General features: G+C 46.7%; 2 protein-coding genes across 4 annotated transcripts in view; one reads left to right on the plus strand and one right to left on the minus strand.

The window, feature by feature from the left end:
* Positions 1-1,432, minus strand: part of PRKRA (protein activator of interferon induced protein kinase EIF2AK2) — a 28,420-nt gene extending 26,988 nt beyond the window's left edge. Inside the window, exon 1 of the mRNA XM_069983017.1 lies at positions 1,232-1,432. Within this exon, the coding sequence (XP_069839118.1) occupies positions 1,232-1,317 (86 nt within the window). The 5' untranslated portion in view covers positions 1,318-1,432. The remainder of the gene's footprint in view (positions 1-1,231) is intronic.
* A 199-nt stretch (positions 1,433-1,631) lies between these two features.
* On the plus strand, positions 1,632-24,887 carry PJVK (pejvakin). Of its 3 annotated transcripts, XM_069983020.1 has the most exons (7): positions 1,632-1,654; positions 4,366-4,905; positions 9,830-10,025; positions 20,060-20,201; positions 21,844-21,961; positions 22,076-22,186; positions 24,010-24,887. In XM_069983020.1, the coding sequence occupies exons 2-7, from the start codon at positions 4,695-4,697 to the stop codon at positions 24,309-24,311; spliced, it is 1,080 nt and encodes a 359-aa protein (XP_069839121.1). In that variant the 5' UTR covers positions 1,632-1,654; positions 4,366-4,694; the 3' UTR covers positions 24,312-24,887. The 3 variants fall into 3 exon arrangements, with proteins under 3 accessions (XP_069839121.1, XP_069839119.1, XP_069839120.1); XM_069983018.1 differs by lacking the exons at positions 1,632-1,654; positions 4,366-4,905; positions 9,830-10,025 and adding an exon at positions 14,684-14,722; XM_069983019.1 differs by lacking the exons at positions 1,632-1,654; positions 4,366-4,905; positions 9,830-10,025 and adding an exon at positions 19,401-19,459.
* The last annotated feature ends 1,010 nt before the right edge of the window (positions 24,888-25,897 follow it).

Consider the following 25,897-nt stretch of genomic DNA (forward strand, 5'->3'; position numbering starts at 1 on the left):
TATTATGTACATCTCCAGTGCATAGAGCGGGCCAATGCACATGAAGAAAATGAAGCCAATTGCAAGAACAGTTTTGAAAAACTGACTGTGCCACCAGGATCTTTGCGCCAACCAGGTAGTGAAAAAAAAAAAATAAAAAATCTTTACAGGAACTAGTACATTCACATTACGCACTGTGGACACGGGGAATTAGATACACGGCAATATACATAAGGGGCAGCTGCCCTGCGCTGTATGTCAGTGACAGATGAGAGGGAAGCCTCGATTTACCCTTTTAGGAAAAGTGTGGATCACCTTGGGCAGAGAGACTGGTTCAGAATACGCAATCACGGCTCTCGCAGACATTCAGTGGTTAGAGTGACTGTACCACCAGGCCCAGGCTGAAGCACTAGAGGCGGCTGACCCACCCCAAGTGGGAAGAAACCCCAGCCCCTCCATGAAGTGACTCCATTAGAATCAATGGAACCCTATCATAGAGGGGCTGGGGTTTCCTCCCACTAAGGGTGGGTCGGCCGCCTCCAGTGCTTCAGCCTGGGCCTGGTGGTACAGTCACTTTAAGGGGGCACTGACACGACCGCGGACCTTACAGATGGGAAAGGAATGTAGCGCATTCGTTCCCCGTCCGGCATGTCACAATATCCTGCCAGCCAGCAGCGGGGAAACGCTTTGAATCACCGCTGCTCAGTCACTAAATGACTGACACCCCATGCCAGGCGGGGAACAAATCCATTATATCCCTTCCCTGTCCGTAAGGTCCACAAATTTGCGGCCGTGTGAATGCCCCCTTAACCACTGAATGTCTGCGAGAGCCGTGATTGTGTATTCTGAACCTGTCTCTCCGCTGAAGGTGATCCACACTTTTCCTAAAAGCATAAATCAAGGCTTCCCTTCCCCATACCCACTTCTTGTGTTCTGTCCTGATCTAGCTGTTACTAGAGACAGATTTGCTGTAACAACAGGCAGTGGAGGGCAGCATGCAAGGAAGGGAAACACTAGGGGGATCAATGATAACTGAGAACTATGGCAGCTCTGAGGTTGTCCGAGAAATCGGGATGGTAGGAGCTCGTATAGGGGCGTCCTATGGAATCCGCAGCGTGTGAATAACACCAAGTCCTACCCTAACAATGGAGCGCATACTGCACATGCGCACCCAGGGCTCTATAGGGAGAGACAGGTTGGGACTTGTAGTTCCCCAGGCGCCGTGCATCCCCGCACCCCTTTCACCTCGCACCTGTTGGTTTTGTCAGAGCTCCTTTTAGGCGCGGCTGGAAACCTCTCCCTGGACATGATGGCGGAGGCGGGGGGAGAGCTGGACATGCTCTCCGAGGATTAGAGCCGCGCAGAAAAGGCTCTCTACCGGCCGGCGGATACCGCAGCGTTTCCTCTCTCTCAGGAAAGGACTGACATGGCGGAAGGGGAAGGGCTACGCACGGCCTGTTCGCCGGCGGAGGGATACAGGGACTAAGGCTGCCCGCTACCATGGTGACGAACGGCGGAGCTAGCGCAGCCGGAAAGAAAATCGCCTGTGTTATATGTAGGGGCGTGATTTGTTGTGACGCGTCTGATGGGCGTGGCCTATATGGTAATGAAGGTGAAGCCATCCTCTGTAGCAGAGGCGTGGAGGAGGAGGAGGAGGAGGATGCGGCACAATGCAGTGAGACATAGCAGCCGGGAATATAGCAATAACTACACAATAAACCTTATTACTTACTATATGGAATCTGCTAATATTGCTTGTAACATTGCTGTAGATTTTCTAGCACTGTTGTTGGTCTATGTTCACACTGCTTCTATGATATGCTGATTGTTTCTCCATTAGCAGTGCAGTAGGTGTCTGTGAGTAGGAGGGGGAATGGATAGTGAGCCAGGGATCAGGGCTTGTGTTGCTGTCACTGCTTCTCTGGGGACACTATAGCACAGGGGTACTCAACAGCTTTTAGTGAAGGTCCGCTTACCGGAGTCCGAACTGAACACCGTTAGTAAATGTGTTGCACTCTCCCAGTAGTGTGTAAACCCCTGTGCGCTCCCCAGTAGTATATAGTTGCCCTGTGCACTCCCCAGTAATATATAGTTGCCCTGTGCGCTCCCCCAGTAGTATATAGTCGCCCTGTGCGCTCCCCCAGTAGTATATAGCCCCCCTGTGCACTCCCCCAGTAGGATATAGTCACCGTGTGCGCCCCCCCAGTAGGATATAGTCGCCCTGTGCGCTCCCCCAGTAGTATATATGGCCCCCTGTGCATTCCCCCAGTAGTGTATAGACCCCCACTTTGTGCTTCCCAGTAGTATATAGACCCTCTGCGTGCTCTCCCTCCCATATAGCCCCCCTGTGCACTACCCCAGTAGTATATAGACCCCCGCTGTGTGCTCCCCCAGTAGTATATAGACCCCCCACTTTGTGCTCCCCAGTAGTATATAGCCCCCCTGTGCACTCCCCCAGTATATTTTGATCAGTATTTGTAGCGGTCAGAAATCAGAAATGGAATCAGAAATGGAATCAACAAAGAACAATTATAATGGAAAGTTTTGCACAATTTCTGTCTTTTCAATCCATTCCTGGTTTTGGTTAAAAATAAAATACTGAGCAAAATACTGTGTGTGAACATAGCCTTAAAAGAGAAGTCCCACAGATTATAAAAAAAAATAGGCAGGATGGGGGAGCGGGAAAATAATAATTCCCTTGCCTCTCTTGCGCTGCTCCCGGGCCCCACTGACCGCTGCCGGAAGCAGGGGCGTAGCTAGGATTCAGGGGGCCTTCATAGCAAAAACCTTTGCACAACACAATACACTGTACATTTACTGGCAGAGCAGAAAGCCAATGGCTGCTTGTTTTGTCAGTCCACTGTATTTAAACTATTAGGAGCCATTAGGAGCCCTTATGGTTAAATGCATACTGTAGGTGTACGAGCAGACTACCTTCTGCTTAAACCTTCATGTACTGCAGTGTGTGAGTGACCCAATGTTCTTTTAAATGCTGCAATACAAAAAAAAGAGTTAAAAAGGAAGACAAGGAGATCTCTGTTTCACTGCTCCTGCACTGATAACCCCTGACTAGGGATGGTCCGAACCTGCCGAGGTTCGTGTTCGTACGAACCCGGACTCTCGGCAATGATTCCAGCTGTCTTAAACCTCCGTGCAGAGGGTGGATAAAGCGGGAGGACCGCCTGGAAAACCGGGATACAGCCACAGCCATAGGCTGTATCCCAGTTTTCCAGGCGGTCTTTCTGCTTTATCCACCCTCTGCACGGAGGTTTAAGACAGCTGGAATCATTGCCGAGAGTCCGGGTTTGTACGAACCCGAACCTCGGCAGGTTCGGACCATCCCTACCCCTGACATCTGGATGGAGCCCTGCACATTTTCCTACTTGACTGCAGCAGCTGCAGAACAGAGGTCAGGGGTTATCAGAGCAGTGAAGCAGAGATCTCCTTGTCTTCTACTTATTAACCCCTTTTTTGTGTTGCAGCATGTAAGTGAACACTGTGTCACCTATACACTGCAGTACATAAGGGGTTAAGTAAAAAGACACAGGACAGCTCTTATTTTCCCTAAGTATCCCTGGGCCCCATAGCAGCTGCCTACTCTGCCTCTGGCCCCATAGCAGCTGCCTACCCTGGCCGGACAGGGCCGTTTTAATACATTGGTGGACCCGGTGCGTTACGAGCGCTCATAGCTACAATGTACAGCGCAGCAGCGGGCGGGGGGCCTGCAGAGGGCGCCATGGATGGGTAAGTAGATTACCCATCCATGGCGCTCCCCCCTGACAGGCTGGTGGCCGGAGCCCTGTGCGACCGCACTGGTCGCACATAGCAACAGTGGGACTGCTTTGGGGGTGGGCCCTTTAATCAGTGGGCCCGGTGCACGTGCATCTTTTGCCCTCTGGTTAAAGCGGCCCTGCGGCAGGAAGTGATTTTTTGCTGGAAACTGGGTACATTACGTACCCAGCTTTTTCAGCTGCAACTTAACAGACCGTGAAGCCATTTCCCGCTTAGCCAGTCAGTGACTAGGGCAGTGTCCCAACCCCAGTCACTGATTGGCTGAGCTGCCAATCACTCAGCCAGGTACATGACATTGCAGCAGGAAGAACTGCAGGTCACCAGCAGCTGTCAATGGGACCCGGGAGCGGTGCTGCGGGACAGGAGGATAGGTGAGTATAGGACGTATATTATGTTCTCACATCCCCCTGGCTTGCTGACTTGCTGGGACTTCTCCTTGAAGGTGATGCAATGCAATCTTGTAAGGAATTCTACATCTTTGGGCACTTTGTATGGTTTGATTTTTGAAAATTATGTCCTATAGTATAATTAATACTAATAACCTAATAAATATTTGGATGGTGTATAAATCAAAGATCTTCTATTGTTTCACAGTGAAATGAAAAAATATCCAGATTACCTTCCTATTTTTTTTTTTAACCTGAGAACCTTTGTGCTTCAGTCCACGGGACACGTCCAGTGTGTTACTGGGAGCAGCAACAAAGGCCCCTATTGCATTACACCTTGAATTATTCATTGAGTGAAGTAACAGGAGTCAATGAGGGTACATGAGATGCTGGAAACAGCACAGCATATGCTGCATGCATCACACAGCAAGGATGCTGCCATCCACACCTACAACTGGGACCTTTACTTCATGTTTCCTCCATCTCCGCTAAGTGTCCCAGACCATCGTCTAACAAGACTGAGGAGATCCTTCTACTATGTTTGCTGCTGCTACCAAGAACTTTGTAAAACAAGTAGGTGATGGCGGGAGGTTGATCCCAGTGCCCAACCTTAGTGAAGCAGACAAGTACCAGCCTCTGAGCCTCGTCATAAAGAAGAAGCGCTGCCTGCTTTCCCGCAAGTACAAGTACATCTCAACCCCTTTTACACTCAAGGATATTCTTAACGGAGACAAGGAAATTTCCGCAGGTAATTCCCAATAGTGTTTTATATGGGAACATTTATGCTGCTGTTGTGCTGATCTTATAGGCGAGCTGCGGTGTTTCTAAATGTTCCCCGGGGTTTCAGTGGTTTATTTTAATAGCCCTGGTGGCCCAGTGGTTTAGAAGGGTCAAACTGTCCTGTAGATAAATGGGGAATAATTTTGGTGGTGGTGGTCCCTGAACAGATTCTTACCCCCCATCAGAATTGCATCTAGTCTTAGCAGCTCTTTCATCGGAATAGCAGCTAGACATAGCAAAAGAAAAAAAAACATAGGACAGCCAGTGCCACAAATGTAGTGTGATTTGTGACCAATAGCTGTACATAACTGGCATCATATTTTCAGTGTTCTCTGACACTTTTTAGGCTGGGTTCACACTGCCTTAAAATCCTGGGAAAACACCAATAAAAACGCCATGGCGTTTTTGGTTTATTTCTTTTCTGCAAAAACACCAGCAGCCAGATGTTAGCTGGAAGTGAATGGAAGTTTATGTTCTGCCTTAGATACGTATGGGGGAGATTTATCAAACATGGTGTAAAGTGAAGCTGGCTCAGTTGCCCCTAGCAACCAATCAGATTCCACCTTTCATTCCTCACAGGCTCTTTGGAAAATGAAAGGTGGAATCTGATTGGTTGCTAGGGGCAACTGAGCCAGTTTCACTTTACACCATGTTTGATAAATCTCCCCCCATGGTGTTTTTTTTTGGGTGGCGTTTTTCTCTCCTTTCTGGCTCTTTGACAGTTTTGTAAAAATGCAGATATACTGGGGGTGTGGTGTTTTTTTGTTTTTTTTTGCAAATTGTGTTGGTTTTTCTCCCCTAGACTTCAATGAGATTGTTCTAGTTGTTTCAAAAACACCATTGCTGTGCATATGGCTTTTTTTTTTTTTTGTCACCTTTTGTGGTCCAACAGCTAGGTCATGTGATGGCACACAAAAACACCTAAACCACAAATAAGATTGTTCAAACGCTAGAAAAAAAACGCAAATGCTTGAAAGAAAAAACAGTTAATCTGGCATTTTTAGGGGCCTTAAAGAGGATGTACCACCAGGTACGTCCTCTTTAATCAGCCCACAGATCGAGCGGCGCCGTCACAGGGAAGCCGGTGCCGCGGTCCGGTTTCCGTGCACGGCGCCGTTCTATGCACCTGAATCGGCCGGTGCTCAAGCACTGGAGGTAGGCCGGCCCCCATTGGGAGGGAATATGACATGGCTCCATTCATTCTAATGGAGCCGCGTCATGCAGGGGAGGGAATTCCCTCCCACTGGGGGTGGGCCGGCCTACCTCCAGTGCTTGAGCACCGTCCGGTTCCGGTGCATAGAACGGCGCTGTGCACGGGAACCGGGCCACGGTCCAAAAAACGGACTGCGGCACCGGCTTCCCCGTGATGGCGCCGTTCGATCCGTGGGTTCAGATTAAAGAGGATGTATCTGGTGGTACATCCTCTTCAAATGGCCACACAAAAAGAGGTGGGGCTTAGATGTGCAAACAAAAAAGCACCAAATTAGGGTGCACATTTTTGGCATTAATCTAAAACAAACGATAATTACTTAGACTGGACAGTCCAAATATGCACTAGATTTCAAAACATGGTTTCCTGTTAAAAATCTGGAACCTTCTGCTGTCTAGTTTATGTTTAAACCGCTCCCTCCATGTATCAGACCCCTTCACCACTTCCTTAAAGGGCTTCTGGTACAGTTTCCTATAAAGACCTGATAGAAAAGTTGGTGAAAAATGATATCTACTGTATAGATACATCTATCTATACAGTAGATGTGTGATTGGTTGAAGAATAGATATCAGGGAGTGGTTGTTAATTGTGTGTAGTCTGAGCAGAGACTGGTTACAAGTGGCGGCCACAAGGGTCTTCAAGAACAAAGAATTCAGAAGAGAGAGATTTAGGGTTAGTGATTTCTGACATATGACTGATTACTGATATATATCTCATATGGTCAGATTACTTTGTAACCTACAGTATGTTGTAGTGGCCAAAGCACAAAAAAAAAAAACAAGTTTAAATCATAACTTTAATCATAAGCCATTCCCATGCTGGAACCTAATGTTGCAGAAGCCACAATACAATCGGCAGCAGTCATAGTAACCAGAGTTTTTCTGCCCCCAGAAAGACAGAACATGTCTCCTTCCTATACACTAATGACTTGTACATGATCTTGCCTGTAAATTGAAGAGAGGAACATGGGGCCTTTAGAAATTGCTCCCAATAATGTGCTAGACTTATAGAGGTCCCCACTTCTTTTTTCCATGTCTTGGCTGTTTTCTTTTGATTTATGTTATTATATTACACAAAGGGGCGAGTAAACCCGTAAAGGGGTACTCAATCTTTTCTAATCAACTAGTGTCAGAAAATTATACAGATTTGTAAATTACTTCTGTTAAAAAAATCTCAAGTCCAGTACTTATCAGCTGTTGTACGTCCTGCAGGAGTGGTATGTTCTTTCCAGTCTGACACAGTTCTCTCTGCTGCCACCTCTGTCCATGACAGGAACTGTCCAGAGCAATACAGTCGTACCTTGGTTTAAGAGTAACTTGGTTTAAGAGATCACAGTTTTTCAAAATTGTGACTTGGTTTAAGAGCATTGTTTTGGTTTAAGAGCTCCCTGTACTGGGTGGGAGGGCAAGTGGGGGAGGGGCATGGTCTGCATAGCGGGGTCTACAGCCCTGTACTCTGACCCAGGAAGTCTCCCTCACCTTCCAAATCATAGCAGATATACTTCAGGCTGGGGCTCACATCAGGGGACAGGACTGTGGGGGTAATCTCTCCATAGTGGTAACCTCTCTATCCCCGGACAGAGTGCTTCTATACTGTGCCCATATATGTCCTGCTCATTCTTTTCTGCTCCCTGCAGTCTCTGTCAGTCCTGATTGGTCCATGCTAAACACACCCCTTCCCCATTGCTGTCATGTGACCACACAGACCTCTGACAGCAGCCCTGCTTCTCTATTCTAGCCTGTTGTACTATACTACTGCATTATGGGGATCTGCAGTTCCATCCTGTATCTACAAACTGCTGCTGTTTTTTCAGGTTTATGCACTTACTATACCTTATTCTCCACATGCTGATTGCTATACTGTACAGTTACTTATAATATTCCATATTCAGCTGTTTATAAATGTTTGTTTTATCTGTTATTCAGAATATAAAATCATTATTTTGGGGTATGGAACCAATTGTCGGCATTTCAATGATTTCTTATGGGAAAATATGATTTGGTTTAAGAGCAGATTTGGATTACAAGCACTGTCCCGGAATGAATATGCTCGTAATCCAAGGCACCACTGTATAGGTTTTCTATGGGAATTTGCTACTGCTCTGGACAGTTCCTGACATGGATAGAGGTGGCAGCAGAGAGCACTGTGCCAGACTAGAACAAAATCTGTACTTCCTGCAGGACATATAGCAGCTGATAAGTACTGGAAGACTTTTTTTTTTAAATAGAAGTAATTTACAAACCTATATAATTTTCCGATACCAGTTAATTCAAAAATGATTTTATTCTCTGGAGTACCTCTATAACATCCTACCTCAGGTCTACCTACAATAAGCTCAAATGGTTTTAATCACAAGCTTCTAAAGCCAATACATTGTTTTGTATGATTTTTGAATAAGCTATAAGTGTATGTAAACTTCTGATCCACTGTAATTCTGACAGAGTGAATTATAAATGTAATGAGCTGTTTGTAAACTATTGTTGGAAAAGATGCTTGTATCATGTACAAAGTAGATGTCCAAAGCAACTGACTAAGACTATCGCTTGTTGGCATTAAAGGGGTTATCCAGCGCTACAAAAACATGGCCACTTTCCCCCTACAGTTGTCTCCAGATTGGGTGGGGTTTTGAAACTTAGTTCCATTAAAGTAAATGGAGCTTAATTGCAAACTGCACCTGAACTGGAGACAACAGTAGGGGGAAAAGTGGCCATGTTTTTGTAGCGCTGGATAACCCCTTTAAAACTGTGGAGGAAACAAAGAAGCATGGCCACCAGCCTTCAAGAAGCAGGGATGCTGGACCAGTCACTATCCTACCATTCCCAGTGCACTTACTGGAGGGACTATCATCCAGATGGGGGCCATCACCTAGGGTGTATAGTAAGGACAGGGTAAAATTAAAGGAGAAGTCCGGTGAATATTTTTATTAAAGTATTGTATTGTTCTCCAAAAGTTATACAAATCCCCAATATACACCTATTAAGGGAAATGCACATAAAGTGCTTTTTCCCTGCACTTACTACTGCATCAAGGCTTCACTTTCTGGATAACATGGTGATGTCACTTCCTGGATAACATGGTGATGTCACTTCCTGGATAAAATGGTGATGTCACGACCTGTCTCCCAGAGCTGTGCGGGCTGTGGCTGCTGGAGAGGATGATGGCAGGGGGACACCGAGGGACACAAGACACTGGAGGGACACTGAGCATCCCTCCGCCATCATCCTCTCCAGCAGCCACAGCCCGCACAGCTCTGGGAGTCGGGTCGTGACATCATCCAGGAAGTGAAGCCTTGATGCAGTAGTAAGTGCAGGGAAAAAAGCACTTTATAAGCATTTCCTGTAATAAGTGTATATTGGTAATTTGTATAACTTTTGGGGGGCGATACAATACTTTAATAAAAATTTTCACTGGACTTCTCCTTTAAGGCTGCACCTGTTTGTCCCTAGTGGCGGGCTCCTCAGTATCCCTGATCTTTAGACAAGTAATTAGGCTCAGTAACACATTCCCAGCACCGCCATATGCAAGGATTCCCAGCACCGCCAAGGATGAGCTTCAGCACCGCCATATGCATGCATACTTATAGGAAAGGTTTGGCGGCTATATACCTGCTGTTATGACCTGTACTACATACATCAGTTCTCTTCAGTACTGGATTAGAGTCATATTCTTCTTTGTTCATTAGGGGTCAGTTCCTATCAGCTGCTGAATTACGAAGATAAATCGGACGTTTCCTTAAACAGGAGACATGGGAACCAGATTATGAATGATGTCGGGATTAATATTTATGGATCGGATTCTGTCGCAGTTAAAGCTTCCTTTGGCGTTGTAACCAAACATGAAGTGGAAGTCCCAACCCTGCTTAAGGAGCTGATATCCAGGTAGAGGATCATATCATGGACTTATATCTCCATAGGGGTACAGAGGTAGCAGTCACAACCAAGTTCTAAAGCAGGGATGGGAAACCTTCGGCCCTCCGGCTGTTGCAAAACTACAATTCCCATCATGCCTGGACAGCTAAAGCTTTGGCTGTCCAGGCATGATGGGAATTGTAGTTTTGCAACAGCTGGAGGGTCGAAGGTTCCCCATCCCTGTTCTAAAGGCTCCACTACCAAATAATAAAACACCAGTATTAGGGCCGTATCACACGGACCGACATTTAATGTAAGCGAGCCCAGATCTACTAGGTCGGTGCTCGTTTACTGAGCCTATATATTGTTAGCGATGTCTGTGCAGCCCTTGTTGTATATAGTAAATAAGTAAGTATATACTTTATCCCTCCAGGCTCCCCGGTGTCCAGGGCCGGCCTTAGGGTAAATGCCGCCCTGTGCGAAACCTTTCTTTCGGCGCCCCCCCCCCCCCCCCCCCCGACACCTTTAAAGTAACATAAAGCTTCCTGCCCTCCAGACAACACCCATCACCCGACCCCCCTGCCATGTACACAACTACCCACGCCAAACACACAACTACCTTACCCCTCAGCCATACACACAATCACCACCCCCAGCCCCCAAACAACTACCACCCTCAGCTCCCCAAACTACCACCCCAGCCCCCCACACAGCTACCCACAAATACACACAGACACACACAGTACATGTAGACACACACATAAGCCTCCATGCCAAGGGTCTATTCATACAAGGGCAGGTACACTAAGGATTTTCTGCAGGTTTGAGTGCAGAAAATCTGTAGTCTATCAGCAAAGTGGAAATGAAACTTAAAGGGAAACAATCAACCTAATTGGGCTGATATGGTTCCCAAGAGCTCTATATAAAGCTCCTGCAGCAGCCGCGGCACGTACCAGCCGCGGCTGCTGCAAAAGCTTTATACCAGAGAAAAACACGTTTTATTCTCTTGGTGCGTGACAGTCAGAGGCAGGGAGGTAGTCATCTGGGTGGCTCACCGTCTGCACCGTCTGTGTCTAGTCACCACTCTCTGCCTGTCAGCACGCTCGGAGGGATGATTGACAGGCAGAGAGGTATGTTACTGGCCTCTATGGCCTCCGCCCAGATGACTACCTTCCCGCTTCTGCCTGTGCGCCTGGGGAATAGAACTCATTTTTCTCCAGTATAAATATTCTGCAGCAACTGCGGGCGGTATGTCCTGCGGCTGCTGCAGGAGCTTCATACAGCGCTCCTGGGAACCATATCAGCCCAATTGGGCTAAATGGTTCTCTTTAAATGTCTTCTTCTATGTACACACAGACACATGACAGAGCTATGTACACACAGACACATGACAGAGAAATGTATACACACACACACATACACATGACAGAGCTATCTATACACACACACACGACAGAGCTATGTATACACACACACACGCCAGAGCTATGTATACACACACACACATGACAGAGCTATGTATACACACACACACATGACAGAGCTATGTACACACAAACACATGACAGAGCTATGTACACACACACACACACGACAGAGCTATGTACACACACACACACGACAGAGCTATGTACACACACACACATGACAGAGCTATGTACACACACACACATGACAGAGCTATGTACACACACACACACGACAGAGCTATGTACACACACACACACGACAGAGCTATGTACACACACACACACATGACAGAGCTATGTACACACACACACACATGACAGAGCTATGTACACACACACACACACACACACGACAGAGCTATGTACACACACACACACACAGACACATGACAGAGCTATGTACACACACACACACACGACAGAGCTATGTACACACACACACATGACAGAGCTATGTACACACACACACACACACACACACATGACAGAGCTATGTACACACACACACATACAGACACATGACAGAGCTATGTACACACACACACACACATGACAGAGCTATGTACACACACACACACACATGACAGAGCTATGTACACACACACACACATGACAGAGCTATGTACACACACACACATGACAGAGCTATGTACACACACACACATGACAGAGCTATGTACACACACACACACACATGACAGAGCTATGTAAACACACACACATGACAGAGCTATGTACACACACACATGACAGAGAAATGTACACACACACACACATGACAGAGAAATGTACACACACACACACATGACAGAGCTATGTACACACACACACATGACAGAGCTATGTACACACACACACACACATGACAGAGCTATGTACACACACACACACACACATGACAGAGCTATGTACACACACACACATGACAGAGAAATGTACACACACACACACACATGACAGAGCTATCTATACACACACACATGACAGAGCTATGTATACACACACACACACACACGCCAGAGCTATGTATACACACATACACATGACAGAGCTATGTACACACACACACACACATGACAGAGCTATGTACACACACACACACACAGACACATGACAGAGCTATGTACACACACACACACATACAGACACATGACAGAGCTATGTACACACACACACACATGACAGAGCTATGTACACACACACACACACATGACAGAGCTATGTACACACACAGACATGACAGAGCTATGTACACACACACACACACATGACAGAGCTATGTACACACACACACACATGACAGAGCTATGTACACACACACACACACACACGACAGAGCTATGTACACACACACACACACACACATGACAGAGCTATGTACACACACACACACACACACACACACACATGACAGAGCTATGTACACACACACACACATGACAGAGCTATGTACACACACACACAGACACGACAGAGCTATGTACACACACACACACACATGACAGAGCTATGTACACACACACACACACACATGACAGAGCTATGTACACACACACACACACAGACACGACAGAGCTATGTACACACACACACATGACAGAGCTATGTACACACACACACATGACAGAGAAATGTACACACACACACACATGACAGAGCTATGTACACACACACACACACATGACAGAGCTATGTACACACACACACACATGACAGAGCTATGTACACACACACACAGACACGACAGAGCTATGTACACACACACACACACACACACATGACAGAGCTATGTACACACACACACACACACAGACACATGACAGAGCTATGTACACACACACACACACAGACACGACAGAGCTATGTACACACACACACATGACAGAGCTATGTACACACACACACATGACAGAGCTATGTACACACACACACACGACAGAGCTATGTACACACACACACAGACACGACAGAGCTATGTACACACACACACACACACATGACAGAGCTATGTACACACACACACATACAGACACATGACAGAGCTATGTACACACACACACACACATGACAGAGCTATGTACACACACACACACATGACAGAGCTATGTACACACACACACACACACACACACGACAGAGCTATGTACACACACACACACATGACAGAGCTATGTACACACACACACATGACAGAGCTATGTACACACACACACATGACAGAGCTATGTACACACACACACACACACACACACGACAGAGCTATGTACACACACACACACATGACAGAGCTATGTACACACACACACATGACAGAGCTATGTACACACACACACATGACAGAGCTATGTACACACACACACACACAGACACGACAGAGCTATGTACACACACACACATGACAGAGCTATGTACACACACACACACACACACACACAGACACATGACAGAGCTATGTACACACAGAGACACACACAGACAGGCCCATCACACAGACATTCACAGACACTTACTATTCATGCTGGCCTCGGCTCCAGGCCTGCACTTATCTCCATCTTCCTCTCCTCATGACTTTGCAGCCTGCAGGCCTACCCCCTTACCTTCTGCACCGACTGCAGAGCTGTATAAAGGAGGGGGCAGACATCACTGCAGGGGGAGGGGGACCAGGACAGAAAAGAGGGGGCCACAGCTCTTCACTGGATCTTCTGTGGTATGTCCAGCCTGGGAGCTGCTGAGAGGGAGGGGGGGCATCCACGGAGAGTGCAGGAGGGGGAGGGGGAGGGAGGAGGGGGGATGGAGCCGGTCTCTTCCCTATGTCTGGCAGCTGCTGGAGCCTCCTCAATCCAGCAGGGGCCCTCAGCAAGCCCACCAGGCATGAAAGAGGGCGGGCGGCCAGCTGGAAGGCCGCTCCAGCAGATAGGCAGCACATCTAACGTCCATAGATGTGCAGTGCAGCTCTCTGTCTGCCAGAGCGCCCCCTAGCTGGCCGGGAGTGAGGCGCCCTGTGCAAGTGCACAGGTCGCACACCCCAAAGGCCGGCCCTGCCGGTGTCCCTCTAGCTTCTCTCAGCTCCCTGCAACTGGCACTGCTGAGACCGTTTCTGAAGTGACAAGCCACTCAGCTAATCATTGGCCGAGACAGGACAGCACCGCAGCCAGTGATTGGTTGAGAAGCCTGTTACTGCACAGACAGCTTCTGACGTGCCAGCAGCGGCTGCATTGACCGGGGAGAAGCTAGAAGGACACTGGGGAGTGTGGAGAGGTAAGTATATGCATTATTATATTTTACAGTTTCCTCAGCCATTGGCCGCACATCACTATTACATGTAGTGATGTGCGGTCGGCAGCTGAGGATTTTAAAACATGTTAAAAGACAACGATCAGCCAGTGATTGTTTCTTTGGCTGATCGTTGTCTTTATGACACGGAGCAATAATCTGCCTGGTTCGGCATATTATCGATCCCTGTAATATAGGGCCCTTATACAGTAAGTGCATGGTTTTGGTGGGGGGGCTGAGCTTCAAGTTAAACCTCTGTACGTCACAGTGCTGATGTTTGTGAGAATTTGTCTGAATCCTTTTTAAAATATCTCTCTAGACAAATTTGGTTACAAAAAATGGCATGGTCATTGTGCAATTCTGACCTCTTAGCCAAAAACTAAGCTGAGACAGACTTGTAGCTGTGATGATAAGGAGGAGGCTGCTTGAGGCATTACAGTGATAGGTGACACCAGTAGCTGGATATGACAATAGATGAGGCTCACAGCTTAGTTCCCCACTCTGTGTGGAATGATTTCTGCAAAGGTCACAAACACCTTTAGGCTATGTTCACACTACGTATCAGACTGGCCGTTCCCAGCCAGAGCGTATACTATGTGTATAATCTCCGGCCAGGATCCCATTAAAAGTAAGGCATTGTTCCACCGCGCCAAAAGTACGGCCCCTGTTGCCATCGGCAACAACGGCCGTACTTTTACGTAGTGTGAACATAGCCTTACTATTCATGTCAATGGGGTAGCTCCTATTGTTGCCTATGTCCATGAAGACTGCAGAAAAGAATATCTTTAAATGCTGGTAAAAACAGCTCAGACAAAATGTCTGTCCTCATAAAAACATACAAAAAAATTTTATAAAAAATTTACTTTTAGAAAATTAAAAATGGTTAGAAAAAGAGCTGCCCAGGGGGCTCTGATGGTAGTGTGACCACAGCCTTAGTACATTCACAATTTACAGTGTCAGGCCATGTTCCCACGACGTCTTTCTTTAGCCACCTTTTTAGATGGCTGTCATTTTGCCGTTGATTTCGGTGATACACACATTTTGGCGCCGATGTGTGTATTATGCAAATTATGACCAAAATGTGCATATTATTATATAGTATTGTGGCCCCATAATGATAGCCATCCAAAAAGGTGGCCAAAGAAAGACGATGTGGAATCATAGCCTTAAAGGGGAACTATCAGAAGGTTAGACAAATCTAACTGGCTGATAGCCCCTTAATGCACACTGGGTGCAGAGGAGGAAGGTGTGTGAGTTACCTTCCCCCTCGGTGGCGTTCATGTGCAGTTTGTAGATGAATCGGCCCAGAGCAGGGCCGTCTTAACAGCATTATGGGCCCCTGGGCAGAGGTGCGAATTGGGCCCCCCGCTGCCGCCTCCATTAAAACCCCCCATCTTTGCAACCCCGCCCCTAGCCAGTACAATTACGTACAATAAAAAATACTAATTATTGTTAACATAAACTTTAATTCACAACACAGTCTTTCAGCAGCGCAAAAACAAAAAATAACCGTGCGTGCGTGCCTCACCAAACCAGACCAGGTTGGCTTCAAAGTATCCAAAAAACACAATGGAGACAGCACTTCCAACAGCAATCTGCAGGGTTTATTGTCACACCAGTGCAACATGTCTCATATATACAGAGGGGCAACAACATGACTATTATATATGAGAACCATGTTGTCTCCCTGTATGTATACTGTATAATACAATATACAGGGAAACAACATGGCTTATATATAGAGAAGGGCAAAACAACATGTCTCATATAGACAGAGGGGCAACAACATGACTATTATATTATATATGAGAACCATGTTGTTTCCCTGTATACAGAATACATGGAAACAACATGGTTCATATATAATATAATAGTCATGTTGTTGCCCCTCTGTCTATATGAGACATGTTGTTTTGCCCTTCTCTATATATATGCCAGATAACAAGCAACAAATATTACCACCGCATACTGACTAACACCACCGCTGATACTGACTAATCCACTGTACACAGATCACTATCACCTCATCCAGTCATACAGAGGTACCCAGCTCTACACAGGTTCTGTACACCATATACATTACAGTGCAGATACATCAAGTGACTCACATGGGACGTCTTCTCTGATCAGAGTTCTTCCCTTTTCATCTTCTTTTCCATTTGCCCTGTGCCGTTATGAGAACTTCTCCAAGCCAAGAATCCACAGAATCTGCCAGACAGACATATTAGGCTCCACACTCTGTCACCATCCTCATCTCTCTACACACTGCACATCTGTATTGGCCCCTTATAGATAGCTCCCCCTGTATTACCCCCTTATAGATGGCTCCCTCCTGTATCCCCCCCCCCCCTTATAGATGGCTCCCCCCTGTATCCCCCCTATAGATGGCTCCCCCTGTATCCCCCTATAGATGGCTCCCCCCTGTATCCCCCCCTATAGATGGCTCCCCCTGTATCCCCCCTATAGATGGCTCCCCCCTGTATCCCCCCCTATAGATGGCTTCCCCCTGTATCCCCCCCCCTTATAGATAGCTCCCCCTGTATTACCCCCTTATAGATGGCTTCCCCCTCTATCCCCCCCCCCTTATAGATGGCTCCCCCCTTTATCCCCCCCCTTATAGATGGCTCCCCCCTGTATCCCCCCCTTATAGATGGCTCCCCCTGTATCCCCCGGTATAGATGGCTCCCCCTGTATCACCCCCTTATAGATGGCTCCCCCTGTATTACCCCCTTATAGATGGCTCTCCCCTGTATCCCCCCCTATAGATGGCTCCCCCCTTTATCCCCCCCTATAGATGGCTCCCCCTTGTATCCCCCTATAGATGGCTCCCCCCTGTATCCCCCCTATAGATGGCTCCCCCCTGTATCCCCCCCTATAGATGGCTCCCCCCTGTATCCCCCCTATAGATGGCTCCCCCCTGTATCCCCCCTATAGATGGCTCCCCCCTGTATCCCCCCTATAGATGGCTCCCCCTGTATCCCCCCCTATAGATGGCTCCCCCCTGTATCCCCCCTATAGATGGCTCCCCCCTGTATCCCCCCCCTATAGATGCTCCCCCTGTATCCCCCCTATAGATGGCTCCCCCCTGTATCCCCCTATAGATGGCTCCCCCCTGTATCCCCCTATAGATGGCTCCCCCCTGTACCCCCCCCTATAGATGGCTCCCCCTGTATCCCCCCTATAGATGGCTCCCCCCTGTATCCCCCCCTACAGATGGCTCCCTCCTGTATCCCCCCCTATAGATGGCTCCCCCCTGTATCCCCCCCTATAGATGGCTCTCCCCTGTATCCCCCCTATAGATGGCTCCCCCTGTATCCCCCCTATAGATGGCTCCCCCTGTATCCCCCCCTATAGATGGCTCCCCCTGTATCCCCCCTATAGATGGCTCCCCCCTGTATCCCCCCCCTATAGATGGCTCCCCCTTGTATCCCCCCTATAGATGGCTCCCCCCTGTATCCCCCTTATAGATGGCTCCCCCGTATTCCCCCCTTATAGATGGCTCCCCCCTGCAAAGCAGATAAAAAAAACAAACACACAACTCACCTACCAGCGCTCCCCCGTCGCTGCTTCCTCTCCTCTTCTGGCCCCGGCTGATGCGTCGCTCCCCGGGGGATTCTCCGGGAGCGCATACATCCGGAAGCTCAGTGTGCGCCCAGGCCAGGACTTCCGGTACAGAAAGCCCCAGCGACGCGCACTGAGGTTCCTGATGCGTGCGCTCCCGGAGAATCCCCCAGGGAGCGACGCATCAGCCGGGGCCGGATTTCCTCTTGCGACCGCAAGCAAGAAAGTGCTTGCGGTCGCAACAGAAGGGGAAGGGGGGGCGCGCAGGGCCGTCTTACCCATTGGGCATGGGAGGCGGCTGCCCGGGGACCCTTGCGTCCTAGGGGGCCCCTGCCTGCTGTCACAGCAGGCAGGGGCCCCCTAGGACGCAAGGGCGCCCGGGCAGCCGCCTACCATGCCCAATGGGTAAGACGGCCCTGGCCCAGAGCACAGTTAGGAGCACTGCCCCGCCCACATTGTGCCGATCTGGCCCGCCCACTCCATTGATTATCATTAGAAGGAGTGGGCCATCTCGGCATAATAGAGGCGGGGCAACGCTCCTCCTGGTGCTCCGGACCGTGGATTCAACTACTAACTGCACAGGAACGCCACCGAAGAGGAAGGTAAGAGTCATACATTCCTCCTCTGCGTCCTGTACGCATTGAGGGGCTATCAGCAGGTTAGATTAGTTCCCCTTTAATGTACGATGCATAGTTTGCAATGTGCACTGCATAATATACTTTTTTTGTGTTGGTCATTTGTATAGGGAAGAAAGTACATTGTATTTTTTGGGTCACCAAACCCAGAGGTAACATAACCATCAGTTAGCTGTCATAAGTCATCTTGTCTGTTCCAGTTGTAGATGCCAGGCTGGAAATTTCTATATAAATGTCAGCGGTTCACCTAAGGTGGCGTGCCAAGATGCGTCATGTGTTTGGGTATCCCTCCTGTTGTCAGAGTGCTAGGTCCATATAAGAAGCCGGGGGACACAACAGAACTTGTGTAGAAGTGTTTTGGAGGAAACCCACAGGGAGAACATACAGGACAACGTGTGCTCCATGCACATGTTGTCCTTGCTGGGAAAAGAATCACTTGAATCAATCACGCTTACCTTGGTAAATAGTTATTGGTGAATAGTATTGTGTACTAGTGACATCTGGTGGTGAAATTACTGAACTACAGGTACTTACATTAGTATATACTGTACAGTGTGTATGTATGTATGTTATATCTCTGTATGTTCATGCTTTACTTTCATATGGTAAAAACATATATTTACTTAAAATGATAGTGATAGTAAAATATTGAAATGAAAAACAAATAAAAACAAACAACAACAACAAAAAATTTTTTTTGCATATTTGCATGGTTTCCATGTTGAAACTAGAGCTACCCACTTACTGTGTAATTTTTCAGTCCAGTCCAGTGCGGATAAATAGACTGCAGATGAGCACTTGATAGTTACATGGTCATAGAGTTAGCCATTGATGTCTGATCAGGGGTGCTGACAACCGTGCCGATGTATAGCGGATTGGCGAGGGTGCTGGGTGTCGTCACCCTGCTGATTGATGTACTATCCAGTAGGTAAACAATTATTGTTATTAACCTGGAAAACCCCTTCAAGTAAATGCGCGGTGCATAGGCCATCAGTCATTGCAGCCTGGAAAAACCCTTTAATATTACAGTTTTTTCACTTATGGCTGAAACATCCTCATGATGCGGTCACATTATATTATTTTATGGCAATTGATTTGTTTTTAATCTACTGACTCTCATTCTTAGAACAATTGACTTGGAACACTGTTTAGTTCGACAATCAAGAGAGAATGGGAAGGAGATCCTATGTGTGGTCATGGAGAGCATTCGGACAACTCGCCAGTGTTCTCTGTCTGTCCATGCTGGTATGCGGGGAGAAGCCATGAGGGTAAGTCTACAGATCTTTATAATATGCAACTTTCTTATTAGTCTTTTTTTAAAATTTCCTATTATTTTTGCTCCTGTGGAGTGTGTAAGGTTGCCCCCAGACCCAGGATTTTTTAAGCCGTTTTTCTGGCCTCCACAAAAAAGCAAAAAAAAAAAAAAACAGTTTGCGGTTTTTATGGGTTTTTTTGTGTGTTTTTGTGTGTATTCTGTTTGTGCTGATTTTAATGTTTTTTCGGATCGGCATTCGGACATCACTGAAGTCTGTGTTCAGGTTCAAATGCTAACCCGAATACACCCACCCCATAAAGGAAGGGGTTACAGACCTGGCACACCTTGTTTTCTGTGTGCCAGATCACTTGGGCGGGGGGGACAACTGATTTACTTCACCCAGACCATGCTTCATTGGGGGGTGGCAGGTTGGGTGTTTAATCTTCGAGTCCTACTACACAGCCCTATAATAAACGAGCGCCGATCTGCTAGGTCGGCGTTCGTTTACTGAGCTATTACACGGGACGATTATCAGGCAGCAAGGGCTGCTCGTAATATTTATCATTTTTTACTTTAATCATCAGCTGTCGGCCGCGCATCGCTATTACACGTAGCGATGTGCGGTCGGCGCCCAATGTTTGTTAAAGAAACGATCAGCCGATGATCGTTTCATCAGCTGATTCTGATTCTGTTCTTTTTATTACACGAAGCGATTATTGGCCGGATTTGCCTGATTCAGCTGACTATTGCTCTGTGTAATAGGGCCCTTACCCTCCTGGTGTCTTGCGGTGCTTTAAAAATTTATTCTAAGAGATGGGACCCCGCCTCAGCCGCTGATTGGCTAAGCAGAGACTCCTCCAGTTTCAGCTCAGCCAATCAGCAGCTGCAGCAGTGTCAGCTCAGCCACTGATTGTCTGAGCAGACATTTGGGGAGCCAGAGCCTGGCAGACATCAAGTTCAATGTGCTGAGTCTGGTGAAGAAAGAAGACATCTATGGTGAGTATGGTGAGGAAAAACTGCTTTGGAGCCTCAAAAACACCAAAAAGGGGAGAAAAACACCAAGTATGTAAGGCATTTCATAGAATTTCATTGACTGCCAGCTAACATCTGTCCATGGTGTTTTTTTTTTGTGTTCTGCAAAATTTTGAGGCAGTGTGAAACCAGTCTAATACCTTCACCTGGCTGGTAGTACTCACCCTGCTCTGCCCCTCTCTATGCCTTTTTTCTCCATGTAAAGGCCACATTACAGGGACCAACCTACGAGTTCATTTTTCTTCACTTTTCTCTTTGCTAATGTCAGTGTGAGCGTTGCTTATCTTTATCTGAACATTACACCTACTAGTTTTAGTGTAGGCTGTAAAATGAGACACCATCTAAAGTCTATTCTGTTATTCTGACATCTAGTGGCCAAAATGAAAACTTTCATATTTTACTTCATGTTAAACTATTTATAATATTTATTTGTATAGTGCCAACAGATTCCGCAGCGCTTCTTATTTGTTCAATAGGACCCGCCGATAACATCCCCTTCAATCAAACCAACCCCGCATTCTTAAAAAAGTTTATAGGATGAATAAGGAATGCTTCTGTGTTTCTGAGGATTTAAATATTGATTTACTAATACATTTCTTGCTATCTTCTCAATCTAATATCAGTTTCACATAATTGATGAGAAAAACCACAAGGGGCGTGACAAAGCTATTGTATTTCCAGCCCACACAACCATAGCATTCAGTATTTTTGATCTGTACATTCACCTGGATGGTCACTTTGGTAAGTGTCATAATTTTTTTTATGCGTATTTGACTCTAGGTCATTATATAGTAAGTTGTCCAGGTAAGAAAAAAAAAAAGATAATTCTTAGCGATATATGTCCTTGTTTTTCAGAACTTTGTGTCTCATCTGCTTCGAAAGGAGGTTTTGAGAAGGTGCCCAGTAGATCATTTTCATTGAACGCTATACGGAACACCTTGTACCGAACAGGCATCTTATTCACCGGTAAGATAGGTAACATAATATCATAGTTATTAAGGTTGAAAAAAGACAAGAGTCCATCAAGTTCAACCTACTGTGTTGATCCAGAAGCAGATGCCTTCCCAACACATGGAGAAAAATTCCTTCCCGACTCCAAAATCAGAATAATCCCTGGATCCGCATCTTATCATCGGCTAATGTCCATTACTTGTAATACTATTTTTTTTTTTTCAAGAAAAGTATCCAGACCTCCCATTTAATGACAACATCATCTGGCAGAGAGTTCATAGTCTCAATGCTCGTACAGTAAAGAATCCACGTCTGTGCGGATGGTGAAATCTTCTTTCCTCTAGACGTAGAGGATGCCTCCTTGTCATGGTTACAGACCTAGGAGTAAAAAGATCACTACAAAGATCTCTGTACTGTCCATTCATATATTTGTACATTGTGATGAGATCGCCCCTACAGCATCCTTTTTCTAAAAGTGTGGTAACATGTCCTGGTCCTGTAACCCACCCATTCCCTTAATGACCTTTGTTGCCCTCCTCTGCACTTGCTCCTGTTCAGCTTTGTCCTTCTTATATCGGTGCCCAAAACTGTACACAGTATTCCCTATGTGGTCTGACCAGTGATTTATAAAGAGGCAAAACCATGTTCTCATCTTTAGCATCTTTACCTCTTTTGATGCATCCCATTATTTGATTAGCCTTGGCAGCTGCTGCCTGGCACTGATCACTAAAGTTCACTTTACTGTCCAGGTCTTTTTCAGAAGCAGTCTTACCCAGGGTAAGGGTGCGATCCGCTGCGGATCCGCAGCAGAAAATCAGCTGCGGGTCCGGTAACTGCTGTCTGCAATTTCATAACATCCTGTGTCAACCGTTCCCACCAGAAATGTAAGCTTAGCATTGGCTCTATACTGCCTATGCTGAGTTTCCATTTCTGGAGAGAATAGTGCGTGACCGGACCTTTTAAAATCCCTGACATCAGACATGAAAATAGTTAAAAGCAGCCCCCCCCCCCCCCAACTGCCAAAAAAAAAAAAAAAATTCCCACAAAAATAATGAGGCTCTTGGTTACCATTTGCAAACAGTGTAAACTACTCCACCACGATAAGGTGACCTCATATCGGGGCAGACCCTACACTGTACTATGGCCTCTCCATGGCATGTGATACGCCTATGCTCTGGGCATGAAATCCGTCTTATACCTGCAAAAGTAATTGCACCACCTGGGTGGGATAGGTGGAGTGCACGACCAAGTAGAGTCAGCCACTTCCCCCATCTGGAACACAGAACAAAAGACAAGTTTGGTCAGCTCTCCTAGTACAGTGTAGGGTCTGCCCCGATATGAGGCCACCTTATCGCGGTGGGGTGGTTTACACTGCTTGCAAATGGTAACCAAGAGCCTCATTATTTTTGTGGGAATTTTTTTTAGCAGTTGGGGGGGGGGGGGGGGGGCTGCTTTTAACTATTTTCATGTCTGTAGTGGGTCTGTATCTTGCCATTGCGGTGAGCTTTTGCATTTTCTGTATTTTAGTGTTTGCAATTTCAGCCATAGCAACGTGCTCCTGCCTAGTGTGAATGGTGTCCAAGTATATGCCACTGACATACGGTAGTTTGCAGCCTCAAGCTGTGTTTACACAACGTCAAAATAACGTCCATTACTTGTATAATGACGGCCGTTTTTATAACGTAACAGCTGTCCAATAAAAATGGCTATTATTTTGACAGTGTGTGTGTGTGAATATAACCTCAGAATGTTAACAAGAATGTTTCCACAAGTATTTATTGATATGTTTGTTTTGTTCTGTGTTTAATCCTAAAAGTAATTCTTGTTTTCTTGGACAGGGAAAAGAACAATGGATATCATTGCTAACGCAGATTCTTACATGGATGACATATTTTCGGATTATTACGACAAGGCTGCTAGCATGACTGACATTTCTACCACATTCATGCGAGAAGGCGCTCACACTCGTGCTAACCTCCTGAATAATAACATTCCCAAGGGACCATGCGCTCTGTGCGGGATGGGAAACTCCAAAAGAGAGACTGTATACGGCTGCTTCGAGTGCTCTTTTAATGGACAGAAATACGTCAGGCTGCATGCTGTCCCTTGCTTTGACCTGTGGCACAAAAGACTGAAGTGATCATTGTATGATGCATTGGTGCCTCTACGACTCTCAGGCGAACCTGTGCCACAGCTCTCATCACATATATGCAAAAAGGACTCCTTCCACAACCTAACCATACAAGGTGCATCGTGACTACTGGTAAACGGTCAATGATTCAGCCAATGAGCAGTGTCAAATGTATTTATAAACTAGAAACCACAAAAAAGAGAAGACTAAACAATGTCATAATACAAAACAATTCCAAAATGGTACAGGGTTCAATTATTATTTTTTTTTTTTTTGTGCAGTACAGTGAAGTTGAATTTAGAGGGGAATTGGCAGGAGACATGTCCACCTGGAGTTTTTTTTATAATTTTTAGTCACTTAACATGAAAGTACAGGATTTTCACTGCTATTATGACCTTTTTATGTAAATATTTACTTAGTGTCAAAAAGTAACACTTGCCCATAGGATAGGTGAAGTGAGTTGCACCATTACAATGACACCTGTCAGGGGGAGGAATATGGCAACAAGTCACAGATCAATACATCCCCAGAAATTGCTTGGTGGTTAAGGGGTTGTCCAGTGCTCAAAAAACTTGTCTCCAGTTCAGGTGCGGTTTGCAATTAAAGGGGTACTCCAGCGGGGGGCTTTTTTGCTGGGACAGGGAAGGAGGTGGTTGAGGGAAAAGACGTCCACTCACCTCCCCAGTTCCAGCGGCGGGTTCCGCCGCCCGGTTCCCGGCCGCTTCCTGTTGTCTGACGTGGGCCCAAAACGATACGTCTCAGGTGACAGAGGCGGGATCTGAGCGGACTTGTAACGGATCCCGCCTCTGTCACTGACTGGCTGAGCGGACCTGAGATGTCACGTCTCGGGCCCGCGTCAGACACCAGGAAGCAGCCGGGAACCGCTGCGATGCGGGACCAGCCGCTGGTACCGGGGAGGTAAGTGGACGTCTTTTCCCTCAGCCACCTCCTCCCTGGTCCAGCAATAAAGTGCCCCCCTGCTGGAGTACCCCTTTAAGCTCCACTCACTTCAATAGAACTGAGTAGCAAAAATCCACCATAGACAAGAGTTGGGCTGTCTTTGGAAGAAAGTGGCCATGTTTTGGTAGCGCTGGATAACCACTTTAGTACCTAACAAAAGTGGTCCAACGTCAACTCTGTTCACCGCCAAAAGTACCTACAAAGGGTACATGAGCATTAGAGCTAGACCACAGAACAATGGAAGAAGCTGGACCAGTCTGATGATGTTGTGTGACTAAACCTGTTACAGTGGAAGGAAAGAAAATCTATAACATTTATTAAAGGGGTAGTCTGCAAACAAAATATGCACATTCATTTATAAATGTAGCTACAGCATCAGATATATTATAATCCAAGGGAGGGGAATCTATGCAGTTATAAGAAAGAGAAAGTACACCATCTTTGAATAGTTCAGAATTACAAAAGAATCTTTAGGTTTTTAAATTAGGTAAAGGAGAAGTCTGATAAAAAATTTTAATTAAAGGGAACCTGTCACCCCCCGTGCCGGGGTGACAGGCTCCCGACCCCCCGTTAGAGACCCCTATACTTACCTCATCCCGCCGGGTCCCGCTTCTGGATTCGGTCGGGTCCCGGAG

The sequence above is a fragment of the Dendropsophus ebraccatus genome, chromosome 9, assembly GCF_027789765.1.
Source record: "Dendropsophus ebraccatus isolate aDenEbr1 chromosome 9, aDenEbr1.pat, whole genome shotgun sequence".
NCBI lineage: Eukaryota > Metazoa > Chordata > Amphibia > Anura > Hylidae > Dendropsophus > Dendropsophus ebraccatus.